General features: G+C 42.1%; 1 protein-coding gene across 1 annotated transcript in view; it reads right to left on the bottom strand.

The window, feature by feature from the left end:
- The window catches only part of wdr43 (WD repeat domain 43), a 34896-nt gene extending 17140 nt beyond the window's left edge, over window positions 1-17756 (bottom strand). The window contains exons 1-13 of the mRNA XM_046349933.1: window positions 17511-17756; window positions 14200-14334; window positions 12900-13021; window positions 10943-11063; window positions 10132-10250; window positions 9724-9826; window positions 9275-9339; window positions 7072-7231; window positions 6408-6494; window positions 6038-6157; window positions 2578-2715; window positions 445-563; window positions 74-137 (exon numbers count right to left, since the gene is read on the bottom strand). Of these exons, the coding sequence (XP_046205889.1) occupies window positions 74-137; window positions 445-563; window positions 2578-2715; window positions 6038-6157; window positions 6408-6494; window positions 7072-7231; window positions 9275-9339; window positions 9724-9826; window positions 10132-10250; window positions 10943-11063; window positions 12900-13021; window positions 14200-14334; window positions 17511-17747 (1590 nt within the window). The 5' untranslated portion in view covers window positions 17748-17756. The remainder of the gene's footprint in view (window positions 1-73; window positions 138-444; window positions 564-2577; window positions 2716-6037; window positions 6158-6407; window positions 6495-7071; window positions 7232-9274; window positions 9340-9723; window positions 9827-10131; window positions 10251-10942; window positions 11064-12899; window positions 13022-14199; window positions 14335-17510) is intronic.
- Between the last annotated feature and the right edge of the window lie 9064 nt (window positions 17757-26820).

Here is a 26820-nt window from a genome sequence, read left to right as displayed (position 1 = left end):
TTCTGCTGGTCAAGCAATGTTTTAGACCTGAAGCTTTAAGGTGCTACATGAAGACACCCATAGATAAACTCACAGAGGCTAAGTAGGAGGTGTGCTGCATGAGAACAGCCTTGAGCCATCGCACCATCAGCACTGCCCTGTAGTACAAAGGGGAAGAGGAGTTAAGGGTGCAGATAGGGTCGCTTAAACAACAAGTTCTGGGGATTTAGAAATTACACCAATTGATTTGACTAAAACGGCTCAAAAGGTAATATTGATGTAAAGCTAAAGATAGTGAACAAAATGGGTATTACAGATTCATTCCTGACAAAAAACAAATTTCTCAGCACAAAATTGATACTCTTAACTTTAGCATCAATGTAGAGAAATATTAAAATTCATCATGCGAATGCTGATATTGAGATCTGATTATATCTGATAACAGATTCAATGGTGTTCACTTACGCGTATGGATGCCCTTGCATTCTCTTGGTGATCTCCTCCACCAATGGCAAGACGGCAGGGAGGGGTACCCGCGCAACTGTTTTCTTTATCAACATGTCCTTCCGGGTCTGAAACACTTTCTGTGGGGCGGAGGAGAGACCAATGTCAGAAGAGACAAAGACTAATAGTTAGAAGTGTTAATGTCAATTCTAAATTAATGTCAACTACAATGAGGCAGAGATGTCTTGGATCTTACTGTCCAGTAAACTATTAAGATTTAAGGAATTGTTTTACAGTCAAACAAAGGATCATGTTACTTGATAATGAATTTTAAAACATACATACACATTTGAAAAAATATATGTATTTGGCCTAACTGCCAAAAGCATTGAACAGACAGCACCCCACCCCCTCAATTTTTTTGCCAATATGTGAGAGATAAGTCAGGACACCTTGGAATTGGACATGTATTTAACCACTTATTTTGGTCACTAAACAGTGTCCATATACTGTATACTCCCATTAATGTTTGACTGGTACTGGGGGGCCTTCATACCAGTCTTGTGGGAGTCCTAGAGGGTGTCTAATACCCAACCCCTCAGACCTCAGCTTCGTCTTCATGCTGCGTTAATTTGGGCGTCGGGGTGCTAGGGTCAGTCTGTATCTGGAGTATTTCACCTGTCTTATCCGGTGTGAATTTAAGTATGCCCTCTAAATATTTTTCTCTTGAGTTTTTCCTAGCCACCGTGCTTCTACGCCTGCATTGCTTGCTGTTTGTGGTTTTAGGCTGGGTTTCTGTACAGCACTTTGAGATATCAGCTGATGTAAGAAAAGCTTTATAAATACATGATTGATTGAGCAGAACCACCAACATGTATCATGAGGGAGTTACCTGGATTGCATTTTAATTTACAGGTGTGCCTTCTTAAAAAGTTAATTTGTGGAATTTTACTTCTTAATGAGTTTGAGCCAATCAGTTGTGTTGTGACAATGTAGGGGTGGTGTACAGAAGATAGGGCTATTCGGTAAATGACCAAGTCCATATTATGTCAAGAAAAGCTCATAAGCAAAGAGAAACAGTCCATCATTACTTTAAGACATGAAGGTCAGCCAATTCGGGAAACAGTATGAATTTTGGTTTAGGTGCAGACACAAATACCATCAAGCGCTATGACAAAACTGGCTCTCATAAGGACCGCAACAGGAAAGACCCAGAGATACCTCTGCTGCAGACAAGTTCATTAGATATCAGCCTCAGAAATTACAGCTCAAATAAATGCTTCAGAGTTAGTGAAATTGAAACTAAGCGGGTTAACTGCCTTGTTCATCTAGTTTACACTTAGTGAGACTATCATTTATTTTTAAACAGGACAATGACCCAACACCTCCCGGCTGTGTAAGGACTATTTGACCATAGCCTCCACGATCACCCAATGTCAACAACAGATGGTTTGGAATGTGATGGACCCCAGAGTGAAGGAAAAGCAGCTAACAAGTACTCAGCATGTGATAACTGCTTCAAGACTGTTGGAAAACATTCCACGTGAAGCTGGTTGAGAGAATACCAAGTGTGTGCTTCCGTTCAGAAGCTACAAACTCAGATCACTAACTGACAGATTTATATGGGATTTTAGTATTATGCTAATTAGACTTCCAATGACCCCAATCATACTTCCAAAGTTATGTCAAAATGGCTTAAGGACGACAAAGTCAAGGTATTGAAGTGGCCATCAACAAGCCCTGACCTCAACCTACAGAAAATTTGTGGGATGAACTGAAAAAGCATGTGTGAGCAAGAAGGCCCACAAACCTGACTCAGTTACACCAGCTGTCAGGAGGAATGGGCCAAAATTCACCTAACTTATTGTGGGAAGCGTGTGGAAGGCTACCCAAAACCCCGTTTGACCCAATGCTACCAAATACTAATTGAGTGTATGTAAACTTCTGACCCACTGGGAATGTGATGAAAGACATAAGCTGAAATAAATCACTCTATTATTCTGACATTTTACATCTAAAATAAAGTGGTGATCCTATCTGACCTAAGACTAAGATTAAATGTCAGGAACTGTGAAAAACTGAGTTTAAATGTAATTGGCTAAGGTGTATGTAAACTTCGACTTCAACTGTATACAACAAAAAGGGTACACTCACATTGAGGATGTTGGCGTCCTTGCTCTCCAGGCCCTGCACCAGCAGCACCGCAAAGTTGTCGGTCTGCAGAGAAGGGGCCCCCTTGACACCCTTTTCAGATGACATCTCAATCTTGCCCAGTCGCTCCTCTATAGACATCTGAAGAAAAGGATGAGTAGCAGTGATGGAGTTAACACAGTTAAATGAGGGTGGCAACTTGGCAGCTGACAGATGAGGGAAGAGAAATACAGTTTTGTTTTTTGCTGTGCTACAATGTATTCACTCCATTGACTGGGTAAGGTACAGGACGGCGCTCAACCTTAAGCGAGTGGACAGAAACTTTAGCATGGTGTCGGATTGCATTTACTACTGAGAGTGTAACAATTCTAGTTGAAGATTTCCCTCTAGTGGTGTGGGGGCTGTGCTTTGGCAAAGTGGGTGGGGTTATATCCTTCCTGTTTGGCCCTGTCCGGGGGTGTCCTCGGATGGGGCCACAGTGTCTCCTGACCCCTCCTGTCTCAGCCTCCAGTATTTATGCTGCAGTAGTTTATGTGTCGGGGGGCTAGGGTCAGTTTGTTTATCTGGAGTACTTCTGTCCTATTCGGTGTCCTGTGTGAATCTAAGTGTGCGTTCTCCAATTCTCTCCTCTCTTTCTTTCTCTCTCTCTCTCGGAGGACCTGAGCCCTAGGACCATGCCCCAGGACTACCTGACATGATGACTCCTTGCTGTCCCCAGTCCACCTGGCCATGCTGCTGCTCCAGTTTCAACTGGCCTGGGCCCTAGGACCATGTCCCAGGACTACCTGACATGAGGACTCCTTGCTGTCCCCAGTCCACCTGGCCATGCTCCTGCTCCAGTTTCAACTGTTCTGCCTTACTATTATTCAACCATGCTGGTCATTTATGAACATTTTAACATCTTGGCCACGTTCTGTAATAATCTCCACCCGGCACAGCCAGAAGAGGACTGGCCACCCCACATATGCTCTCTCTAATTCTCTCTTTCTTTCTCTCTCTCGGAGGACCTGAGCCCTAGGACCGTGCCCCAGGACTACCTGACATGATGGCTCCTTGCTGTCCCCAGTCCACCTGACTGTGCTGCTGCTCCAGTTTCAACTGTTCTGCCTTATTATTATTTGACCATGCTGGTCATTTATGAACATTTGAACATCTTGGTCATGTTCTGTTATAATCTCTACCCGGCACAGCCAGAAGAGGACTGGCCACCCCACATAGCCCGGTTCCTCTCTAGGTTTCTTCCTAGGTTTTGGCCTTTCTAGGGAGTTTTTCCTAGCCACCGTGCTTTTACACCTGCATTGTTTGCTGTTTGGGGTTTTAGGCTGGGTTTCTGTACAGCACTTTGAGATATCAGCTGATGTACGAAGGGCTATATAAATAAATTTGATTTGAATTCTACCATGCATGATGAAAGAAACTGGTCCTCAGTAGTGCACTACTGAGGACCAGTTTCTTTCATCATGCATGGTAGAATTCAAAGTCTCATTTATTGACATTTTTACCAAGGAGATCATAGTCGCGCAATTAAAACATTTAACTAAAATGTTTACAGTATTTTTCAACGTAGAAATTAGCATTGAAACGAGTCTTGTTGAATGACGACTTCATTAAGGATCCGCTCCTCAGTAAAAAGCACATGACAGCCTGCTTGGAGTTTCCCAGAAGACACTTAAAGGTGCAGATTCTCTGGTCTGATAAAACCAAGACTGAACTTGTTGGGCTGATGTGATGCTTGGCATTCTAGAGGAAACCTGGCACCATCCTTATGGTGAAGCATGGTGGCAGCATCATGCTGTGGTGGATGTTTTTCAGCAGAAGGGAATGGGAGATTAGTCAGGATCGAGGGGAAAAGATGAACAGAGCAAAGTACCGAGATCCTTGATGAAAACCTGCTCAGGACCTCAGACTGGGCAAAGGTTCACCTTCCAACAGGACAACGACCTGAAGCACACAGCCAAGACAATGCAGAGGTGGATTTGGGACAAGTCTCGAAGTGTCCAGGAAGTGAGCCCGAGCAAACATCTCTGGAGAGACCAGCAAACAGTGCAGCAGCGCTCCCCATCCAACCTGACAGAGCTTGAGGGTCTGTAGAGAAGAATGGGTGAAACTCTCCAAATACAGGTGTGCCAAGCTTGTAGCGTCATACTCTTTGGCTGTAATCACAGCCAAAGGTGCTTCAATAAATTACTGAGTAAAGTGTCTGAATATTTTCCAAATGCACTGCATGTACGGCAGGACTAAATCTGAGAGATGGGTAGGAGCAAGTCCATGTAATGGTTTGTAGTATAACCTTAATCAGCCCTATCCTGAACAGGAAACAATCCCCGATCTCTTTCCAGGTGTTCTAACACATTTTTGTCTTTGAATCCCTACACTAGGTGTCATGAAGATGTTTTTAAATGGGGCCTTGTTTTGATAACCTTTAGTCAAAGTTCCTCATGTTGTCAGTGAGTATTGTTTAGACAGGATGAATCGCCCCCCACCTACCGTCAACCAATCATGTCAATACTGACCTGTGCGGAGCCCTCCGCATGTGCACCCTCCTGCCTGCGCCACTTCTATTTCTTAAGGCCCAAATACTGTTCATAACTTTTCAAACCACTCTTGTTGGAGAGAATTTGCCGTTTTAACTTGGAATCTGTGGAATGTGCACCGCAGGATGTGTGAGCTCTGGAACAGGCATCCGATGTTTGGCAGTGTGCGACGCTGGGCTACTGATATTCCCTGGGGTTTTTTGGCAGGTAAAATGTACTTGTAAGCGCAATGGCTGTCAACAGATGCATTCTTATTTGACAGCGAAGGAGAGGACGCATCAGTTGTCACAAGGTATTTTCGGAAGGTAGAAATTAATATGGAGAAAATTATTGTGAATCAGCGATTCATCATTTGAGTATTTTTCTGACCTCTGCATTTCGATTGGTTTGAGTATCTTAATCATTTGAATCGGCAACCGATGCGTATCGGTGAATAGTTGCATCCCTAATATATTCCATTTAAGACTTTTATCCAAAGGGTCTTAGTAATGCGTGCATACATTTTACGCATGAATGATCCCATCAATTTAACCAACAGCTGTTTTAACGAGGAACTGCTGTCGTGTGCAGATTTATCCTCAGTGATTAGTACAAATCACAATTCCGCAGGTGTTTCCATCATTTCTGAAAGTGAGGGTACATTTGGCACAGACGCGATGGAACTACTGTCCTGCTTCCGCTTCTCATTCTAGTACCTTCAACAGACGCCTACCCCCATAACTTTATAGAGCATCTGACAATTACACAATATTTAAGTTCTGGGTTTTTAGAGATGACTTCTAATATTCATCTTCAGTCAAGGTTTTTATTGCTATCGCCAACAGAGTTGAGGGGCAAGCTGGAGTCAGGTATTCGAGCAAGAAACACTCAAGTGTTCAACCTTGAAAGGCCAACTTGGTCTTGGTTGAGGTGTATGCAAGACAATATACCTCTTTGGCATCTGTGCCCTTTCTCTTCTCGGATCCCAGGGCTCCTTTGACCGGCGCTTGGTGACCGGGAAGCCCAGGGACGACAACTTTGCTCTTGGCATTAACTACTGGGGTTTTCACCTGTAACAAGAGAGTATGTCACCGTTTTTCCATTTTTACCAAACAAACCACTCAACTTCAATGACCCATTTCCCAATCAACATGTACATTTTTGGAAAACAACAATGCAAGCTTTCAGGGATCAGGGGTGTGTTTAAACTCATGCTCTGATATTGTCACTTAATTGAGCAACGCAACAGTATCGTGCCATACCACTGGTCCAGTTGCTCAGAACAGTAAATAAAACTAAATTGCTGCCGCTGGGAATTACCTTGGAGACTGTGGTTTCCATGGTGAGGGAGAGGGTGGTGTGGACATCACGGGTCAGGCAAACATGTCTCTCTGCCGTGTTCACCTCCTTAAGGAGGGGACAGTCAGTTACGGTAAAAATAATTTAAATATAAAGCACTATACATTTCTATAATTATATCTGCTTGTGGTACAACGTATTCACTCCTCCGTTGACTGGGTGAGGAACAGGACAGCACTTGCCGTGAGGAAGGAGTGAAACGACACTACATACTACTGACCGAGTAAGACAGAATGTCTGTGCGTAATGGCAGGAAGGGACAGGGGGATACCTAATCAGTTGAACAACTGAACACATTCAATTGAAATCTGTCATCTGCATTTAACCCCACCACTCTGAACAGGAAGCATTTTGCAGAATATTCAGTAAGGTCTACCTCCTCACATTTCGCCTCTAACCTAAATATTTGTGGCGAAGTGTACAAAACAAATCAAAAACATTACTTAAGTGTTATCTGTATATTCAAATGCCAATATGACGCTCAAGTCAGGGACATTGCTAGAGTTATCATCAGCCTAGATTTAAAACATAACATTTTAGCTAGAACATTCAACTGTGAGTCATTTTTGAAAGGTTAGAATAATTGCACATTGGAGTACACAACACATGTATGAATTCAACTCACCACTCTCTCCATGACAGGCTGCAAGTGGTTGCCGTAGGCCAGCAGCAAGCTGTGTGTGTCTGTAGTGAGGGCCGCAGCCAACAGGGGAACGGGAATGGGGCTGTCCTCCACCCCAGTCATCTGCACTGTACACAACGGGGACAGGGGCTTCTTACAGGGCCTACAGAGGAAACAATATTCATTAATGAACATGACATAGGTATCAAAGAAGTGTGCCATGTAATGTGTAACAAAACTAAAATTACAGAACTAGAGAAATGTATCAGTTGTCAGTACTATATAATAATGTATAAATACTGCGCTGAAAATTTTAAGTTAAGCTTGATCAATGAAAAACACCCGCTGTGTGAATAATGTGGGCTCCCAAGTGGCGCAGCGGTCTAAGGCACTGCATCTCAGTGATAGAGGCTTCGCTACAGGCACCCTGGTTCGAATCCAGGCGGCATCACAGCCGGGCCGTGATTGTGAATAGGACTGCACACAAACGGCCCAGCGGGGTCGGGGTTTGGCTGTCATTGTAAATAAGAATTTGTACTAAACTTCTTATGGCCAGGGGCGCTGTTTTCACATTCGGATGAAAAGCGTGCCCAGAAGCTAAGATATTATTATTAGCATATTTGGATAGAAAACAGATTCTTAAACTGTTTGAATGATGTCTGTGAGTATAACAGAAATCATATGGCAGGCAAAAACCTGAGAAAAAAAACTTCAAACCAGGAAGTGGGAAATCTGAGGTTTGTAGTTTGTCAAGTTATTGCCTTTCCAATATGAAGTGTAATGGGGTCATAATGCACTTCATACAGTTTCCACTAGATGTCAGTCTTTAGAACCTTTCAGGCTTCTACTATGAAGGGGGAGCAAATAAGAGCTGTTTGAATCAGGGGTCTGGCAGAAAGCCATTCATTTAGTCACTGAGCACGAGCTCTGTTCCTTTTCATTTCTAAAATGAAAGGAATTGTCTAGTTGAAACTATTGAAGATTTATGATAAAAAACATTCTAAAGATTGATTCTATACATCGTTTGACATGTTTCTACGAACTGTAATAGAATTTGTTTGACTTTGTCTCAAATTAGTGCTCGTGCTTTGTGCATTTGGATTACTGGACTAAACACTACCAAAAGGAGGTATTTGGACATAAATGGACTTAATCGAACAAAACAAACATTTGTGGAACTGGGATTCCTGGGAGTGCATTCCGATGACCATCAAAGGTAAGTGAATATTTACAACGCCATTTCTGACTTTTGTTGACACAACAAACATGGCGGATATCTGTTTGGAGGCTGAGCACTGTACTCAGATTGTCGCATTGTGTGCTTTTGCCATGAAGCTTTTAAAAATCTGGCACAGCGGTTGTATTAATTAAGGAGAAGTATATATTTAATTCCATGCATAACACTTGTATCTTCCAATGTTTATGATGAGCATTTCTGTAAATTGATGTGGCTCTCTGCAAAATCCCTGGATGTTGAGGTAAAACATTATTGAACAAAACGCGCCAATGTAGACAGATTTTTGGATATAAATATGAACTTCATCGAACAAAACATAGGACTTCATGTTACACGATACATCTATGAGTGCCATCTGATGAAGAACATCAAAAGGTTAGGGATTCATTTTCTTTCTGCTTTTTGTGACTACTCCCTTTGGCTGGAAAATGGCTTTGTTTGTGACTAGGTGCTGACCTAACATAATCGCATGGTATGCTTTCATCGTAAAGCCTTTTTGAAATCGGAAACTGGTGGGATTAACAAGTGTATCTTTAAAATGGTGTATAATACATATGTTTGAGGAATTTTAATTATGAGACGTTTTGAATTTGGCGTCCTGCACCCTCACTGGCCTTTGTCAAATCAATCCCGTTAACTGACTTGCCTAGTTAAATATAGGTTCAATAAAAAAAAGTGTATTTAAATAATGGTTTGGTCAACACTTGATGGGATTCAAGAGTGATAGATTGTTTCCTTCACCCTACATCACTACTAAAATTGCCATTTGTCATAAGTCTGTGCCCATAGCATGAACCAGCCTTTTTCCTCAATGAATAGAGATGACTGGGATGAACATGGACTCGTTCACTCTTCCCCTGCCAAATATAAGACTGTGCCATAAGAAAGATAGCACCTTGCCCAGTGACAGAGTAATATTATGTGTTAGTAAATCAACTTGAACACGAGGATGAAGGTTTTTAAACTCACCCGTTTAAAAAATGCTCAAAGAGATGAAGCTGGCCGTCTTTACACACCACTGCTAGCCTCAACGCCTAAGAGCAGGAGAAATTGGATTAGGCATGTGTCTTAGCGGTCCAGTCCCAAATCAGCCCCGACACCATTATCTTGGACAACCTGCACATCCCGTTATTAAGGAATGTCTTGAATCAAGGGAGGCACAAGAGACCAAGCTTGGTCAACCACCACCTCCTTGGTCAACCACCACCTCCCCTCAAACAAATGATCGGGTTAATCATTTGGCCAGGTCACACCGTGTTGACAATGGGAGAGATTCAGACAGCGAGACAAAACGAGAGCCTTCCACAATGAGTGCTCTTAAGCGCAACACTGTTTTTCCACTGGGGAATGTTTGGCTAACTTCAGCTGGCACTTGTTAAGGCAAAACTAACACCTCCAGTGAAGCACAGCCATCTCACCTCTTCCTTGTTGTTGGAGGTGAAGAGGTCTATGTGGTGAGGCTCGTCAGTCAGGTTGAAGGACACCACTGAGTTCTTGTCCTTGCCGTCCTCCCGGACTTGCCTAAGGGGTGGACAGACACATGAATATGTAGCGTATACACAGCACACGAGTCAACCCAAAGACAAACCAGTTGGCTTTGCTTTGTTCATTTAACCTTGAGTTATTGATAGCAAGTGAACACTAGAAATCAATACACTTGTTCTTTATTCAACCAGGCTGTCAAGACAAATGACAGATCTGTTTATTTTTTTGTAAGGGAGTATTTTGTAAGAAACTGACATGACACTTCATATCACATGCAACACAAAACAACCCCTTTGTATTGTGGGTCTATTCAGAGAAGCGCTGTGGCGTTCATTACTCACCACACGCTGAGGAGTCTGTCGTGGGCCGCGCCGGAGAGGAAGTAGAGGCCGTTACTATCCGGGGGGCGTGTGGTGGCGAAGCGCAGGGTCGTCACCGCTGTGGAGTGACCTGTGAACTTCTGATGGAGGAGGGAGAAAACAGGTGGGAGGTGTAAGTTTGGAAAAAACATCTTGATCCAAAGAAAGGGGAATCTGAGGTAATCACTGAACTGGCTCATGTTCATTAGGGCACACAATGAAAAAGGCTGATGAAGAGGTGGTCCTCTTGTTGGCAATGTCCAGGTACTACACCTGAGCTACTTACTCTTTTCATCCATTTGGTGACAACTGAACACGACCCAATTACTTATGCTTATGGATCTGTTTGAAATTGACTGTTACGGGGGTGTAACTGCACCTGCTACATGGAAATATAAGTGTAAGGACCTTAGGCCTGTCAGCTACCCTGCATAATAGCGTGACGAATTCATGCGAGTGTCTGCCACGTAACTGCTGCGTATGCAGTCTGTGCAAGACCCACTTAATAAAAGCAACATTTATGCTTGATCATAAAATGTGTTCCGAGGCTTTGTATGGAGGGTGTGAGGTCAAGTCAAGCTCATAACCCCATGGCTGAGTGCCTCAAATTTTGTAACAATGCAGAGGGCTCCATATTGACATGATTGGTTGACAGTAGGTGTGGACGGGAGGTCCTGTACAAACACGCTTCCTTGACAAGTAGTGGTAGGAACACCCTGACATCTGCAGAGGCCGTATGACCGTAAATGATGCATGACCAATGCAGACAGATTGACCAAGCAGTGCCTTTTACCCGGTACACCTCCTTGGTCTCGAGGTCCCACATCTTGATGGTATGTCCCGCTGAGAGCAGCAGCTTGCCATCCGGACTCACACACAGACTGGTCACTGGGGCACGATCAGCCTTCCACTTACTGTGGAGAAGAAAAAAATTATGGGCCTTCTGTAAAATAGAGGAAGAAATCAAAAATTCCAACCCTTTCACTCATGTCCAAACATTTTCTTAAACATTTTTACAGTGCGGAGGGAAAATATTAAATGACTGAAACTTGGGCCAATCTCAGATCGATTGTCTGGGGCCAAGTTGACCTCCCCTTTCATGCAAGAACATCAACACTATTTTGCTTTGCGGGAAAGAGGATCATATGTACATTTAACAGAGTTAATCCAATTCCCCTTGCTTAAGGGGTCTGGGGTCCTCCCCAGGATCTGAGAAGCTCAGTTCTGGTGACTTTTTAGAGGGACATTCATTCTACTCCCAACTGAATGAAAATATAATACTGACACCACGTAAAATACAATTTCCACCTAAAAAAAGACTAATAATGTCTTTTAACATATTGGACCATGCATATAGCCTATAAAGTCTATATCAGGGGTATTTAACACTTACCCTACGAGGCCCAGAACCTCCTGGTTTTGGGTTCTACCTGATAATTAATTGACCTGGTATCCCAGATCTAAAATCAGTCCCTGATTAAAGAGTTGGGATGAAAAAAAGCTGTGGAACTGGCTTCAGGGCCCAGAGTTGAATATGAGGGTCGAAAGCAGGGCTCTCCCACACAGTTACTAGAGAGCTACCCTCGTGTGGCTTCACTCCAACCATAGTTATAACTAACCTGATTCATCTCATCAACCAGCTAATTAATAGAACCACATGCACTAGATTAGGGTTGGAATGAAAACCCATAGGATGGTAGTGCTCCAGGAACAGTGTTGGAGAGCACTGGTCTATATTAATAAATGTTCTATAAGCAATAAGAATCATCGGCTGTAACCCAACTGATGCGGAATAGTGGCTATAAAATATCCTGCAGTTTCCCATTGACACAGCATTCCGATTGTTATTACTATACATTAATAATTATATACTTATTTTGATCTAATACATGTTTCCCTCCCTATGGCTCTTGAAACTTGAATGCGCCTCAAATAATATTTCACAGAACACACAGTAAGGCACATAGTTAAATAGGTAAACCATTTTGCTATGGGGTTGTCGGATTTTGTTAACATTACATGGCAAAAAAAGGCAACACAGAGTTGAGCGAAGCGGTGGTGGGCATTTTAATTCCCTTCATCTGAACATTGGCGTGTCAGCAACAATTGTGCATGTCAGTTCAGCGCACACAACAATACACAAAAACAAGAATGCATTTATTTGGGAATATATTTAGAACAGACATGCTTCTGTTTTAGGATGCATGTAATTACAACCCCCCCCCCAACCCCCCCCCAGAGATTTGTATTGCAGATATACACTGACCTCTATACTTTCCACCAAATTCCATCTGACAAGTGTGTGAGCATGAGTAGGACCTCATCTGCCAAAAGACACTATATGGCAATAAGTGGCCTAATTGGTCAACAATAATTATTCCTGACAATACTGCTGAGACCGTGTAAGCTTATGCACTCCGAGACTTCAATCAGCAACCAGTGAATTTAAGTTAACCGGGTCAAAAAGCTTGTGTGGTAGGACCACCATTTTCTATCGAAATTATCCTACACCTATGAGCAGTTATGCCAAGGGTCATGCAAGTCTGGCTACCTACTTAAATGTAAATCAGGTTGAAGCGCCATCAGACTTGAAATGCACATTGGATTGTGAATGTAACACATTCCTACAGCAAGACAAATCCAGTGTAAAACCGACCTTTCATCACCACAAAAGGTGTTACTGCTGAGCCATGGAGGACTGTCGCAGAGAAAAACCAGTTTTATTCGATTTCCCCACCACCGGTACCCACCAGCGCGCCTTGCCCGTCTGTAGGTCCCACTCTACGATGTGTGTGTCGTCTGAGCCACTGTACAGCAGGCAGTCCTCAGGGTGCCACTGCACACAGTTCACCACACCACTGTGACTTCCGTCCTGGGAAAGAGCAGATGTCAGCAATATTCTTTGATAGTGTGATAGAACATTGAGAAAAAATATTCATAGGGTTCACAATTGGAATAAAAACCGTCCCAGATATTTCACTAAGTTCATGGTATCCAATATGCACGATTGAGGGGAAAAAACGTTGTGAAATGACATGTCACCGCAGCATATTATAGAACATGGCATAAATCCTGTGGCATTTAGAAAAAGCCACAGGATTGTTTAACCTCTAGTGACTCCCCATCCCACATGAGGGAGCGTAATCATCGACTGACACTAATTAGCATAACACAAGACAAACATTCCTAGAAAATATTCCTATGGTTCAAGTTTAATAAATGTGAATATTTGTAGTTACTTTTTAAGTAAATACCTGCAGTGCAATACTTTAGGAGATAAACATAATGTTCTTCATTTCACCTGTCACATTATGAAGATTACAGTCAAGAGGTGTTCGTTTACAATCACAACTAGAGTTGGGAGCCTTGTGAATCGCTCACTGTTGAACAGCAACAGGTGATCTAATTACAGCATGGAATTCCCAACTAAATGTTTGCAAGCTACATAGCTCACAACTACTAAGTTAAGTGTCTAAAATGTGCTAAATGCTCTGCAGTTGTGCATTTGGTTAGCTAATTTTGTAGATCGTTACCTAGCTATGGGGTTAGCTTCTTTCAAAATTAAGCATTCACTCGGTAACAGCAGAGAATACCTTGCTGGATTAAGATCCCTACCAGCTAATATTTGTTTTGTGCATTCAGGAAACTAGCATTTTTGTTACTTTTAGTTTAGGTCAGAAACCATTCAAAGTCTTAGCAATGCGTTCATTGGCATTTAACATTCTCTATGGGATTTTAGCATTGCTAACATGTCAGATTACAGAGTGTAAGTATGGATTGAAAACAGCACCCCTCGTGTTCAGTGGCGGTGTTACCAAATATCCCAGTGTGGAACAAGGTCAATAAGGTCAGTATGAAGTTATGACAATCTGGTCACCGCCCAAACCTATAAAGTAACACTTCCAACCATAAGGCAAACATTGTCTTCTATTATGCAGGCAACATGTTTCATTTTACTAGTTAATATGGTCTAATAGAAGTTCTCAATTGTATGATTTTTGGTACATCCCCAAATAGTCAGAGACAGTGGCGCCACATCCCACTCCTTACCAGTGTACAGTGCAGTGCTCCTTTCACTGTGCTGTAGATGATAACGCTGCCCGCAGCCGTGCCCAGAGCCAACAGGTCCACCTGATTCTCCACCTGTCCTGCCTCTGATTTCCTCTTCTTCCGTTGAGGTCCCTCCTGTAGTACAAATACTCATTAGTCAATATTAACTATTAAATTCACTTTTTTAACTGACTGTTAAAACTAGGGACACCGTTCATTTTCCTTGGTGCAACACTTGAGCTGTTTGCTGGTCATGTAACCAGGGGCATTTAGATTGTTGAGTGACTTTGGGTAGAAACTACCCCTGTGTCTGTGCATTAGAAATGCATACAGGTAATAACAGGTACAAATATGAATGGTTTTTTATTACCTTTATTTTTACTAGGCAAGTCAGTTAAGAACAAATTCTTATTTTCAATGACGGCCTAGTGGGTGAACTGCCTGTTCAGGGGCAGAACGACAGATTTGTACCTTGTCGGCTCGGGGATTCGAACTTGCAACCTTGGTGAAGAGTCCAACGCTAGGCAGTTAACCCCTTCATTGGAAATAAGAATTTCTTAACTGACTTGCCTAGTTAAATAAAAGGTTGAATTTAAAAAATGACACATTTAAAAACACTGACAAACTTCCTGTCTTGCTATATCATAGCCTGGTATGGCAACTGCACCGCCCTCAATCGCAAAGCTCTCCAGCGGGTGGTGCGGTCTGCACAACACATCACCGGGGTCAAACTACCTGCCCTCCATGGCACCCACAGCACCCGATGTCAAAGGAAGGCCAAAAAGATCAAGGACAACAACCACCTGAGCCACTGCCTGTTCACCCCGCTCACATCCAGATGGCCAGGCCAGGTCAGTACAGGTGCATCAAAGCTGGGAACAGCAAGACTGAAAAAAAAGCTACTATACCAAGGAAATCAGCAATCACTAACAGCTGCCTACATTGAAACCTAATCACTAGCCACTTTAATAAATGTCAATAATCACTTTAAACAATGCCGCATTAATAATGTGTATTGTGTATATTGTGTATTACATGTATATACTGTATCTTATACCATCTACTGCACTATGCCTATGCAGCTCAGCCATCGCTCATCCATATACTTTTTTTATTTTACATTTATTTAACCAGGCAAGTCAGTTAAGAACAAATTCTTATTCTCAATGACAGCCTAGGAACAGTGGGTTAACTGCCTGTTCAGGGGCAGAACGACAGATTTGTACCTTGTCAGCTGGGGGGGTGATAGAGGAATTTTAAATTCCCTTATGTTTTATTGCCAAAACCAATTTAATGCGCATTCATTTCTAATTCATGATAAGTTGTAAGTTTATCATTTGCATGAATTAGTAAGAGACCAGTCTTAAAAAACAAGTTCAGCATTTATTCTTGATGAGTACTGACCCAAAATACAAAGAACATTACATTTTAAAAGAAAGAAGACATAAAATGACGTCATCAGTTTCACACCCTCTCCCAGCATTACAATGGCGTAGTATTCGATCCTGGAGATAGTTTCACTCCCCACATAAACTACATTCCAACCTGTCTAAAGGATATACTTCTCTCTGCTAATGGAATCCAACCAAAACATTCTTATCTGTTTGAAAACCTATCTTATCCCTCCTTCCTCAACTTTCCCAGGAGACACAGACACAATTAATTTCTGCTTACATTTTTAGTAACAGTACAATTAAGAACTCATACTTTTCAAATAATAACATGAATAGTATTAGCATGAATGGTTCTAATCATTAAAGTATACATAATTGATCATCTAAACTATATTTTCCTCTATCAGGGGGTTGAACTCGCAACCTTCCGGTTACTAGTCCAACGCTCTAACCACTAGGCTACCCTGCCGCCACTTATACGTACATTTTCTCATTCACCCCTTTATATTTGTCTGTATTAGATAGTTGTTAGGGAATTGTTAGATATTACTGTGATGTCAGAACTAGAAGCACTTCGCTACACTGCCAACCACGTGCATGGGACCAATAACATTTGATTTGACCTGTGCATAGTGAGTGATTCACATTGGGGTGCCTAAACGTCCTTTTTCGGTTGCTTGTAAATTTGTATCTATACCTTTTTTTTTAAGTACATGTCAGTTGTAACAGGAGTAAATGATGATAGTTGCTCAGGGAAATTCCATATATGGTGAGTATCAAACTTATTTTGACATTGAAGGCTTGCGGAGCTGTCAAATGGAAGTTTGAGTCGGAGCTTCCTGGGTGTTGGGAGCCATGAAATACTCATCGTCGACATTGCTTACAGGTAACCCTTGCATTGACAGGAAGCCGAAATCATAGTAACTAGACCACAGAAGCAAACTGCAAAATCACTAAGTTGTCAAAACGGTTTCTTATTGTGACACTAAATACCATGTCACTTGAATAGACACCCCCCTACTTATTAACACCTGTTTTACTTTAAACGTGTAGCTGTCTAGATTCATACTAAAGGGAGTAAGGTTAAATAGATTGTCGTCCCTTGTCAGAACGCCTCGATTTAAAGTGATTTCCGTAGCAGGTAAGGAGAGAGTTTGATAACCCTACCCCTTTTCCTAACTTCAACCAGTTTCCTAACCTGCCACGTTATTTATCCTAACCTGGTGCTTAAATTATCCTAACCTACTACGAAAAAGCACTTCGGCATCGAAATGGCGTGAAGTGTTTCCCATCTGACACGCATGTGAAACGATAGCTAACAAGTTAAATGTGGGTAAACGTGGTCGAGAAACGCATTACTGTGGTCAAACTCAATGACATAAAAAATAAGACAAAGCAAATAACTCCGCAGTCTTGTATTGTTGTTATACGCCAGAGGGGTACGGAAAATAACGTTACAAAATTGGATTTGGAAATCAAAATCTGCGTCACATGGTGAATAGGTAGCTAACGTTAGCTACCTATTACTTCTAATCTAGCTAGCTAACCCTTTACGGTTGGCTATTTACATTTGTGTTAGTATTTGAAAAGCAACTGTCCTTATGTATTTGTTTGACTTAGTCGTTCTTAGTCTGAATCAAGACACATTCAAGGAACTCGTGGCAATTTGGGGATACCACCATGTGCAACTAACATGTGCGTCCTGCAGGGACAGGAGGTAACGTTAGCTAACGTTCGTTTCAACAAGCTAAACGTGGCAAATACAACACACCACACAACAGAATTGTAAACGACTTAAGATATAATTCCATCACAAGTAGATATAACGTAAGTCTAAATGCATTTATTTGATTAAAGTTATCAGAAAGTTGTTTTACTAGCAGGAACGCCTGGGCCTACGCCTCCCCCGACACATACCTTGGCCTTTCGGCATGGTCCCCAAGATATGCAGGTACAAGTGGCACTCAAGTGTGCTGAAGGCACGTATTCTTGATTAAGTGTTTTAATATCTGTGTTCCAAATACGAAGTCTGCCATCCTGAGCACATAAAGCAAGGTATTGACGTGACTTTGGAGAGAAAACGCAGGGTAGCCCCAAAGAAAAACTACCTCCATCAGCCGCCATTATTGAACCAATGTCTGCGTGGATTGCCATGAACCACGTGTTTATTGCCCACAGAGCAGGCGCGTTGGTGCATCAGTTGGAGACTTTTCATTGGTTAGTGTGAGATGTTTGGGGCGTGGTTAGAATTAAAAGTGTGAAAATGGGAGGATATATGTATTCAATGACGAAGAGTACAAGCTGTGTTCGAATACCCAAATAACATGCTGTATACGACATACTTAATGAGTTCATTTTAGTAAAATAACGGTATCCTTTCAGTTGAGCATACTAGCGCTACGCCTTTCTACAGGAAATGGATGATGTTGCTATGCAACCTCTTACCATCATAACACATTACTAGCTAGACATTTTACGTATGTGCGTAAATTCAATCTGGGGTGCCAGAGTGCGCTCTGGGCGTTCATAAATTCAGAGCGGAGGTGTAGGAGTGATCCGAGCATTCTGACCGTCACAACAAGCTAAATGGTTAGCTACGTCGACACAAATGATAGAACATCTCAATGACAATTTTACTGGTCCTATCAGAGCTGGATAGGCTGTTTTCATGTTATCCAGAGCGTTGGTGACTGTAACTGTGCTGCGGGCAAAAATGTAATTATTTTTTCCCCCCTAAATTTACTGACACCGGACATAATCAACTGGTGTTGAGCATTCGTAAATTCGTCAGTTATGCTGCGTTCTGACACACAGCGATTTATGTCCATTGAGAACGCACTAATAATCAAGCTAAACGTTGGGTAGTTAGTTAGAAATCATACAGTTAATATACTGGCAAATTCGATGTATTAGTAACCAGCTAACGTTAGGTAACTATGTTACGTAGCTAGCCAACATACCTGTACCTAGTACTGCTGTGATGATGATCTATGTGGTGTGTAAGGTTAGCGAAATCAAAAAATTGTCCACTACTTAGTATACTTCGGGAGCATTCCAAACACTTAGGACACCCACTCCCCTCAGCCCTCAAATTAAGTGGACACTTCTGATGACGTCCCATGACGTCTGACGAGCATACACTTGCAGGACAAGTGTGAAACGCCGTTTGGATTTTTGAATGTCAAAAGAGATACGTCAAATAACACGATTGACGTACCAAATAAGCTTGTTGACCAATCAGGACCTGAATATGACTGCACGTCACATACATTTAACGCATTCATAAATGTTTTACGTAGTTATTACTCATTGATTACACTTTCACTCATATTTCATATGTCACGATTCATCGATATGTATGCTATGATGCTGGTAAACGCGCACCTACAGCGCTGGTCATTAAAAAAAGATAGCTAGTTCATGATGCAAACAATGTTCTACCGCAAAAACATAGCAAAACGACAATCTGTTTCAGTAGCTATAGTTACCTAGGTGTCATCTAAAATAACTCTAATCTTCTTATTTGATCCCTGGTGGTCGGACCCATCTATGTGAAGCTAGCCACAATAAGGATTAGCCACAACAATCGACTTTGCGGTTAGCCTTCAAAATAAGTGTCATTGACAGTAATGCAAATGAATACAAATAGTAGAATTATGACATAATTGAATAGATCATGCTAAACGAGGTTGAATTGTTATATAAAATCAACAAAAGACAATTTGTTAATTTGACAAAAATCTGTTGAAATTACACTGGATGTATTAGACTTTAGAATTGCATGAGGGGCATACTTATTTCACTGTACAGTATTTGTATTTATTAAAATATATATATATATATATAACCTTTATTTAACTAGGCAAGTCAGTTAAGAACAAATTCTTATTTACAATGAAGGCGTAGGAACAGTGGGTTAACTGCCTTGTTCAGTGGCAGAACAACATATTTTTTCTTTACCTTGGCAGCTTGGGGATTCGATCTAGCAGCCATTATGTTACTGGCCCAACACTGTAACCATAAGAGCTACACCTCTAATATTTGTGTAAACTCTACTCAGTTGTGTTCTTCTTCACATTCCAACCTTGTTTAACATGATCTAAACTAAATGTTACATGATTCCACCATTTGTAAACGTCTGCATCACTTTCAAATAGGTACTTTTATTTTGAAGGCAAACAGCAAATTCCAATATTGTGCCTATTCGTTATTGTGGCAAGTTTCTTAACACATAACCCTGTTTGGTCAAGCATCATGAAGCTAGCTGGCTGCTTATAACGTTAGCATTGGGTAACAGGGTTTAGTAGCTGGCTAGCTATTTATTTTCATGAATTGAAGTTTTCAATTTTAATAGGCTAACAACAAGTGGCTACCTAGTTAATACCAGAAGTTGCAGTCCAACACAACATTCTAGAATTAAACTGTGTTATTTGACGTGTCAAATTTAAAGCTTATTTAATGTGTCAAATAGTGTTATTCAATGTGTATCTTTTTTGACACGCAACGACCCAAACAGCGTTCAATAGACAAGGGGCGAGGGAGGAATGTGGGTGCTCAAGATGGCTGCATGAGACAGTGCAACATTTCATGCTGAGGACCAATTTGACATGCTGACTACACCGCTCATGTTGCGTGTGCAAGTGTTGCAAAATACATTTTGACATACATGTTTTCAAATATTGCACTAACGAGTGTCTGCGCTGCCAAGGGCTAAAATAGAAGTCAGTTCTATTTCTGACGCAGATTTCGCTGCAAGTACTGCCTCTCCCATCTCCTCATTGGTTTATAGAAGCTTGTACCCATGTGCCATCTCACACATCCACACATAAAACGGTCAACCGAATCGTTTCTAGTCATCTGTCCTCCTTCCAGGCTTTTTCTTATCTTGACTTTATATTGCGATTGCCTCCTTATGCCATCTCATTATGCCATCTCCTCATTGGTTATACCCACATGGGTGACTGAGAGGCGAACAAGGTCATTGCCGTAATTTATGAAATTTGCCAATCGCAATATAAAGTCAAGATACTACCTATGCAAAAATGTTGACCAAATTCTGTTGTTATTCACTCTTATTAGCAAAAATGTGGTGCAAATGAAGCACTGTTCTGGGACATTTTATCTCTTTGAAAATCAAAATCTAGATATATACATGCATTGTTAACACTTTCAGACAGCCATGTGTATGTCCTAATAAATATAGGCAGATTGTTCACACATGGGCCATGGGATATTTGTCTCTAACAGGGTGGAAATATCCCATGTGAGAACAAACGGCATATATTTATTAGGATTTAAGTGCTTAAGCTTGACCAATATGTCCTTTTTCTGATAGAATACAAAACAAATAAAAATTAAAAATAAATTTCTAAAGAATGTCTCAGCTAGCTATTTGGTTGTATTTTTTTTCACTTTCACTTAGCTAGCTGAATGCAGCTAGCTAGTTTAGCCTACTCAAACACCCGGCTCAAACAGAGAGTGATGTTATGTTAGCTAGATGGCTATGGCTATCCAACACTGGAACTCTTCCAAGTTAAGGTAAGCTTTTGGTTTTATTAATATTTTGCCATCGGGGCCGCCGGTGTAACTGCTAAACTGATTTCTGACTATACTGCATGATTGTAGTGGGTTGACTAACTCGTTTATCCCCGATTTCGAAACGGGGATAAATATACCTGAATTTGTCCAATGGAAACTCTCATTTGCAACTGTTGGACTAATGATTACACCCTAGATCAGCTAGATGCAGGCAAGAGTGTGACAGGCAGTGTTGAATGTGTCACTGTCTGTCACCTTGATTACTCAATGTTCTCTCGACCTGTGCATCTACTTTGTAAACTTTAATTCATAGGCTAGATTGTAGCCACCTCATGATGGGTACTGGGAATATTCAAGTATCATGCAGTAACTTAAAACTATTGATATTACATTGAGCTGGGAGTGTGTGCTGTAATAGAAATAATATGCTGTAATAGAAATAAGACCATTGTCATTTTAAAAAATCATCCTCACTTATCTTAAACGACACCGACCGCCACTGATGTGCAACCTGTAGATGTTTGTTGATCTTGTGTATCGTGTGAGTCCAGGGCGTCAGTGTGCTATGCTCTTGTCCAGGGCTTTATGTTAACCACAGTTGCTTGTGCAGCTAGCTAGTACAACACTAGCTACTTAGGAGCTATAGGCGGACGGGCTCATTGTGATGGCTGGAATGGAATAAATGGAGCCGCCTTTGGCAGCGATTTAAAGCTTTGAGTCTTCTTGGGCATAACGCTTCAAGCTTGGCACACATGTATTTGGGGAGTATCTCCCATTCTGCACTGCAGATCCTCTCAAGCTCTGAAATATTGGATGGGGAGCGTTGCTGCACTGCTATTGTCAGGTCTCTCAAGAGATGTTCAATCGGGTTCAAATCTGGGCTCTGGATGGGTCACTTCAGGACATTCAGAGACTTGTCCCGAAGCTACTTCTGCATTGTTTTTGGCGGTGTGCTTAGGGTCGTTTTCCTGTTGGAAGGTGAACCTAGCCATTTCACATCAGTTACATATGCTGCTGCATAAATAATTTAATAATGTAAAATGCCAGAGAGATATGTATACTGTAGCTAAGAAAGTAATACTAAGTGTAAAAAGTTTTGAGAATGAGACAAATATGAATTTTCACAAAGTCTGCTGCCTCAGTGTCTTTAGATATTTTTTGGTCAGATGTTACTATGGAATACTGAAGTATAATTACAAGCATTTCATAAGTGTCAAAGGCTTTTATTGACAATTACATGAAGTTGATGCAAAGAGTCAATATGTTGACCCTTCATTTTCAAATTGTCTGCAATCCGCCCTGGCATGCTATCAATTAACTTCTGGGCCACATCCTGACTGATGGCAACCCATTCATGCATAGTCAATGCATGAGTTTGTCAGAATTTGTGGGTTTTTGTTTGTCCACCTGCCTCTTGAGGATTGACCACAAGTTCTCAATGGGATTAAGGTCTGGGGTGTTTCCTGGCCATGGACCCAAAATATCTATGTTTTGTTCCCCGAGCCACTTAGTTATCACTTTTGCCTTATGGCAAGGTGCTCCATCATGCTGAAAAAAGGCATTGTTCGTCACCAAACTGTTCCTGGATGGTTGAGAGAAGTTGCTCTCTGAGGATGTGTTGGTACCATTTTTTATTCATGGCTGTGTTCTTAGGCAAAATTGTGAGTGAGCCCACTCCCTTGGCTGAGAAGCAACCCCACACATGAACGGTCTCAGGAGGCTTTACTGTTGGCATGACACAGGACTGATGGTAGCGCTCACCTTGTCTTCTCCGGACAAGCTTTTTTCCGGATGCCACAAACAATTCGGAAAGGGGATTCATCAGAGAAAATGACTTTACTCCAGTTCTCAGCAGTCCAATCCCTGTACCTTTTCAGAATATCAGTCTGTCCCTGATGTGTTTCCTGAAGAGAAGTGGCTTCTTTGCTGCCCTTCTTGACACCAGGCCATCCTCCAAAAGTCTTCGCCTCACTGTGCGTTCAGATGCACTCACACCTGCCTGCTGCCATTCCTGAGCAAGCTCTGTGCTGGTGGTGCCCCGATCCCACAGCTGAATCAACTTTAGGAGACGGTCCTGGTGCTTGCTGGACTTTCTTGGGCACCCTGATGCCTTCTTCACAACGATTGAACCATTATCCTTGAAGGTCTTGATGATCCAATAAATGGTTGATTTAGGTGCAATCTTACCGGCAGCAATATCCTTGTCTGTGAAGCCCTTTTTGTGCAAAGAAATGTTGACAGCACGTGTTTCCTTTCGGGTAACCATGGTTGACAGAGGAAGAACAATGATTCCAAGCACCACCCTCCTTTTGAAGCTTCCAGTCTGCTATTCAAACTCAATCAGCATGACAGAGTGATCTCCAGCCTTGTCCTCGTCAACACTCACACCTGTGTTAACGAGAGAATCACTGACATGATGTCAGCTGGTCCTTTTGTGGCAGTGCTGAAATGCAGTGGAAATGTTTTTGGGATTCAGTTCATTTACATGGCAAAGACTGCTTCGATTACGTGGATTGGGATATGTTCCGCATTGCGTACAACAACAACATTGACGAATACGCTGATTCGGTGAGCGAGTTCATTAGAAAGTGCATTGGCGATGTTGTACCCACAGCAACGATTAAAACATTCCCAAACCAAAAACCGTGGATTGATGGCAGCATTCACGCAAAACTGAAAGATCGAACCACTACTTTTAACCAGGGCAAGGTGACCGGAAACATGACCGAATACAAACAGTGTAGCTATTCCCGCCGCAAGGCAATCAAACAAGCTAAGCGTCAGTATAGAGACAAAGTAGAGTTGCAATTCAACGGCTCAGACACAAGAGGTATGTGGCAGGGTCTACAGTCAATCACAGATTACAAAAACAAAACCAGCCCCGTCACGGACCAGGATATCTTGCTCCCAGACAGACGAAATAACTTCTTTGTTCGCTTTGAGGACAATACAGTGCCACTGACACGGCTCGCTTCCAAAACTTGGGGACTCTCCTTCGCTGCAGCTGACGTGAGTAAAACATTTAAACGTGTTAATCCTCGCAAGGGTGCAGGCCTAGACGGCATTCCCAGCCGCGTCCTCAGAGCATGTGCAGACTAGCTGGCTGGTGTGTTTACGGACATATTCAATCAATCCTTATCCCAGTCTGCTGTTCCCACATGCTTCAAGAGGGCCACCATTGTTTCTGTTCGCAAGAAAGCTAAGGTAACTGAGCTAAACGAATACCGCCCCGTAGCACTCACTTCCGTCATCATGAAGTGCTTTGAGAGACTAGTCAAGGACCATATCACCTCCACACTATCTGACACCCTAGACCCACTCCAATTTGCTTACCGCCTCAATAGGTCTACAGACGACGCAATCGTCGCCCATCTGGACAAGAGGAATACCTATGTGGGAATGCTTTTCATCGACTACAGCGCAGCATTTAACACCATAGTACCCTCCAAACTCGTCATCAAACTCAAGACCCTGGGTCTCGACCCAGCCCTGTGCAACTGGGTACTGGACTTCCTGACGGGCCGCCCCCAGGTGGTGAGGATAGGTAACAACATCTCCACCCCGCTGATCCTCAACACTGGGGCCCCACAAGGGTGCTTTCTGAGCCCTCTCCTGTACTCCCTGTTCACCCACGACTGCATGGCCATGCACGCCTCCAACTCAATCATCAAGTTTGCGGACGACACCACAGTGATAGGCTTGATTACCAACAACGACGAGACGGCCTACAGGGAGGAGGTGAGTGCCGTCGGAGTGTGGTGTCAGGAAAATTACCTCACACTCAACAAAACAAAGGAGATGATTGTGGACTTCAGGAAACAGCAGAGGGATCACCCCCCTATCCACATCGACGGAACAGTAGTGGAGAGGGTAGTAAGTTTTAAGTTACCCGGCGTACGCATCACGGACAAACTGAATTGGTCCACCCACACAGACAGCGTTGTGAAGAAGACGCAGCAGCAGGAGGCTGAAGAAATTTGGCTTGTTATCAAAAGCACTCACAAACAATCGAGAGCATCCTGTTGGGCTATATCGCCGACTGGTACGGCAACTCCTTCACCCACAACCGTAAGTCTTTCCAGAGGGTAGTGAGGTCCGCACAATGCATCACCGGGGGCAAACTACCTGCCCTCTAGGACACCTACACCACCCAATGTCACAGGAAGGCCATAAAGATCATCAAGGACAACAATCACCCGAGCCACTGCCTGTTCACCTCGCTATCATCCAGAAGGCGAGGTCAGTACAGGTGCATCAAAGCAGGGACCGTGAGACTGAAAAACAGCTTCTATCTCAAGGCCACCTGACTGTTAAACAACCATCACTAACATTGAGTGGCTGCTGCCAACATACTGACTAAACCCCAGCTCACTTTAATAATGGAAATTGATGTAACAAATGTATCACTAGCCACTTTAAACAATGGCACTTAATATACTGTTTACATACCCTACATTACTCATCTCATGTATATGTGTATACTGTACTCTATAACATCTACTGTATCTTGCCATCTTTATGTAACACATGTATCACTAGCCACTTTAAACTATGCCACTTATATGTTTACATACCATACATTACTCATCTCATATGTATATACTGTACTCGATACCATCTACTGCATCTTGCCTGTGCCGTTCTGTACCATCACTCATTCATATGTCTTTATGTACATATTCTTTATCCCTTTACACTTGTGTGTATAAGGTAGTTGTTGTGGAAATGTTAGGTTAGATTACTCGTTGGTTATTACTCCATTGTCGAAACTGGAAGAACAAGTATTTCGCTACACTCACATTAACATCTGCTAACCATGTGTATGTGACAAATCAAATTTGATTTGATTTGATAACTTAGCCTACTGTTCTGACTTGGTGGTGCACGTGTTGCCTTTATCATGTTTTAGAGAAATGTCATCATTGAATATTGTAAGACTTTTCATTGTCTGCTTATATGCCCCCTTTATTTATCGTATGGTTCTGACTTGGTGTACAGGGAGAATACTGTAAGAACGGCCCATGTTCTCAATTCTGTCGCTGTCCATTTCTAAAGTGCTGAACAAATAGTTATATTTACTACGTCCATTTTAGCTCACTCATGAATGTCTTTATCGAAATTACAGATAGCCTATTATCCGCTCATCGTTCCATTATGCCATGGTTTGTACATCTAAATTGTCAGTAGAAACCACATTTGTTTAATAAAGCAAGTCAGCCATATCAGCTATGTTTTTTTTAAAGGAAGGCTGAAAAAGAGACTGAATTAACTGTTTCGCTGATAGCCAGGTATAGTGGTGGTAAGGATTCACTCCATGGTGCTGAAAATAAATTTCTGCTGTTGGTACAGCTTTATGTAGGCCCTAACAGTCTGTGGACACCGTTTATCACCATTATAGTGCAATGAGTGTATTATTTAGTGTTGTGTAGTGACTTAGCTGGCATACATACAACAAAAAGATTTAACCCCTGTGCCTTCTTGCTTAATCATATTGCTTAATCATAGCAGTCAAACAAGTTAAATTGATATCCATTGATGGAAAATGATCTGGTGAGTTTAATAAGGGTTAATTATCTTTTCTCTTGTGACATATTCATATTCCTTTATTACGTCATGTCACACATAGCTTGCAATAATTATTACTTTGAGTAAAAACAAATTTTGCTTCTAACGTTGTTATTACGATACT

Source organism: Oncorhynchus gorbuscha, linkage group LG05, assembly GCF_021184085.1.
Source record: "Oncorhynchus gorbuscha isolate QuinsamMale2020 ecotype Even-year linkage group LG05, OgorEven_v1.0, whole genome shotgun sequence".
NCBI lineage: Eukaryota > Metazoa > Chordata > Actinopteri > Salmoniformes > Salmonidae > Oncorhynchus > Oncorhynchus gorbuscha.
The sequence above is the reverse complement of the archived record's forward strand: the minus strand, read 5'-3'. Positions and strand labels throughout refer to the sequence as shown.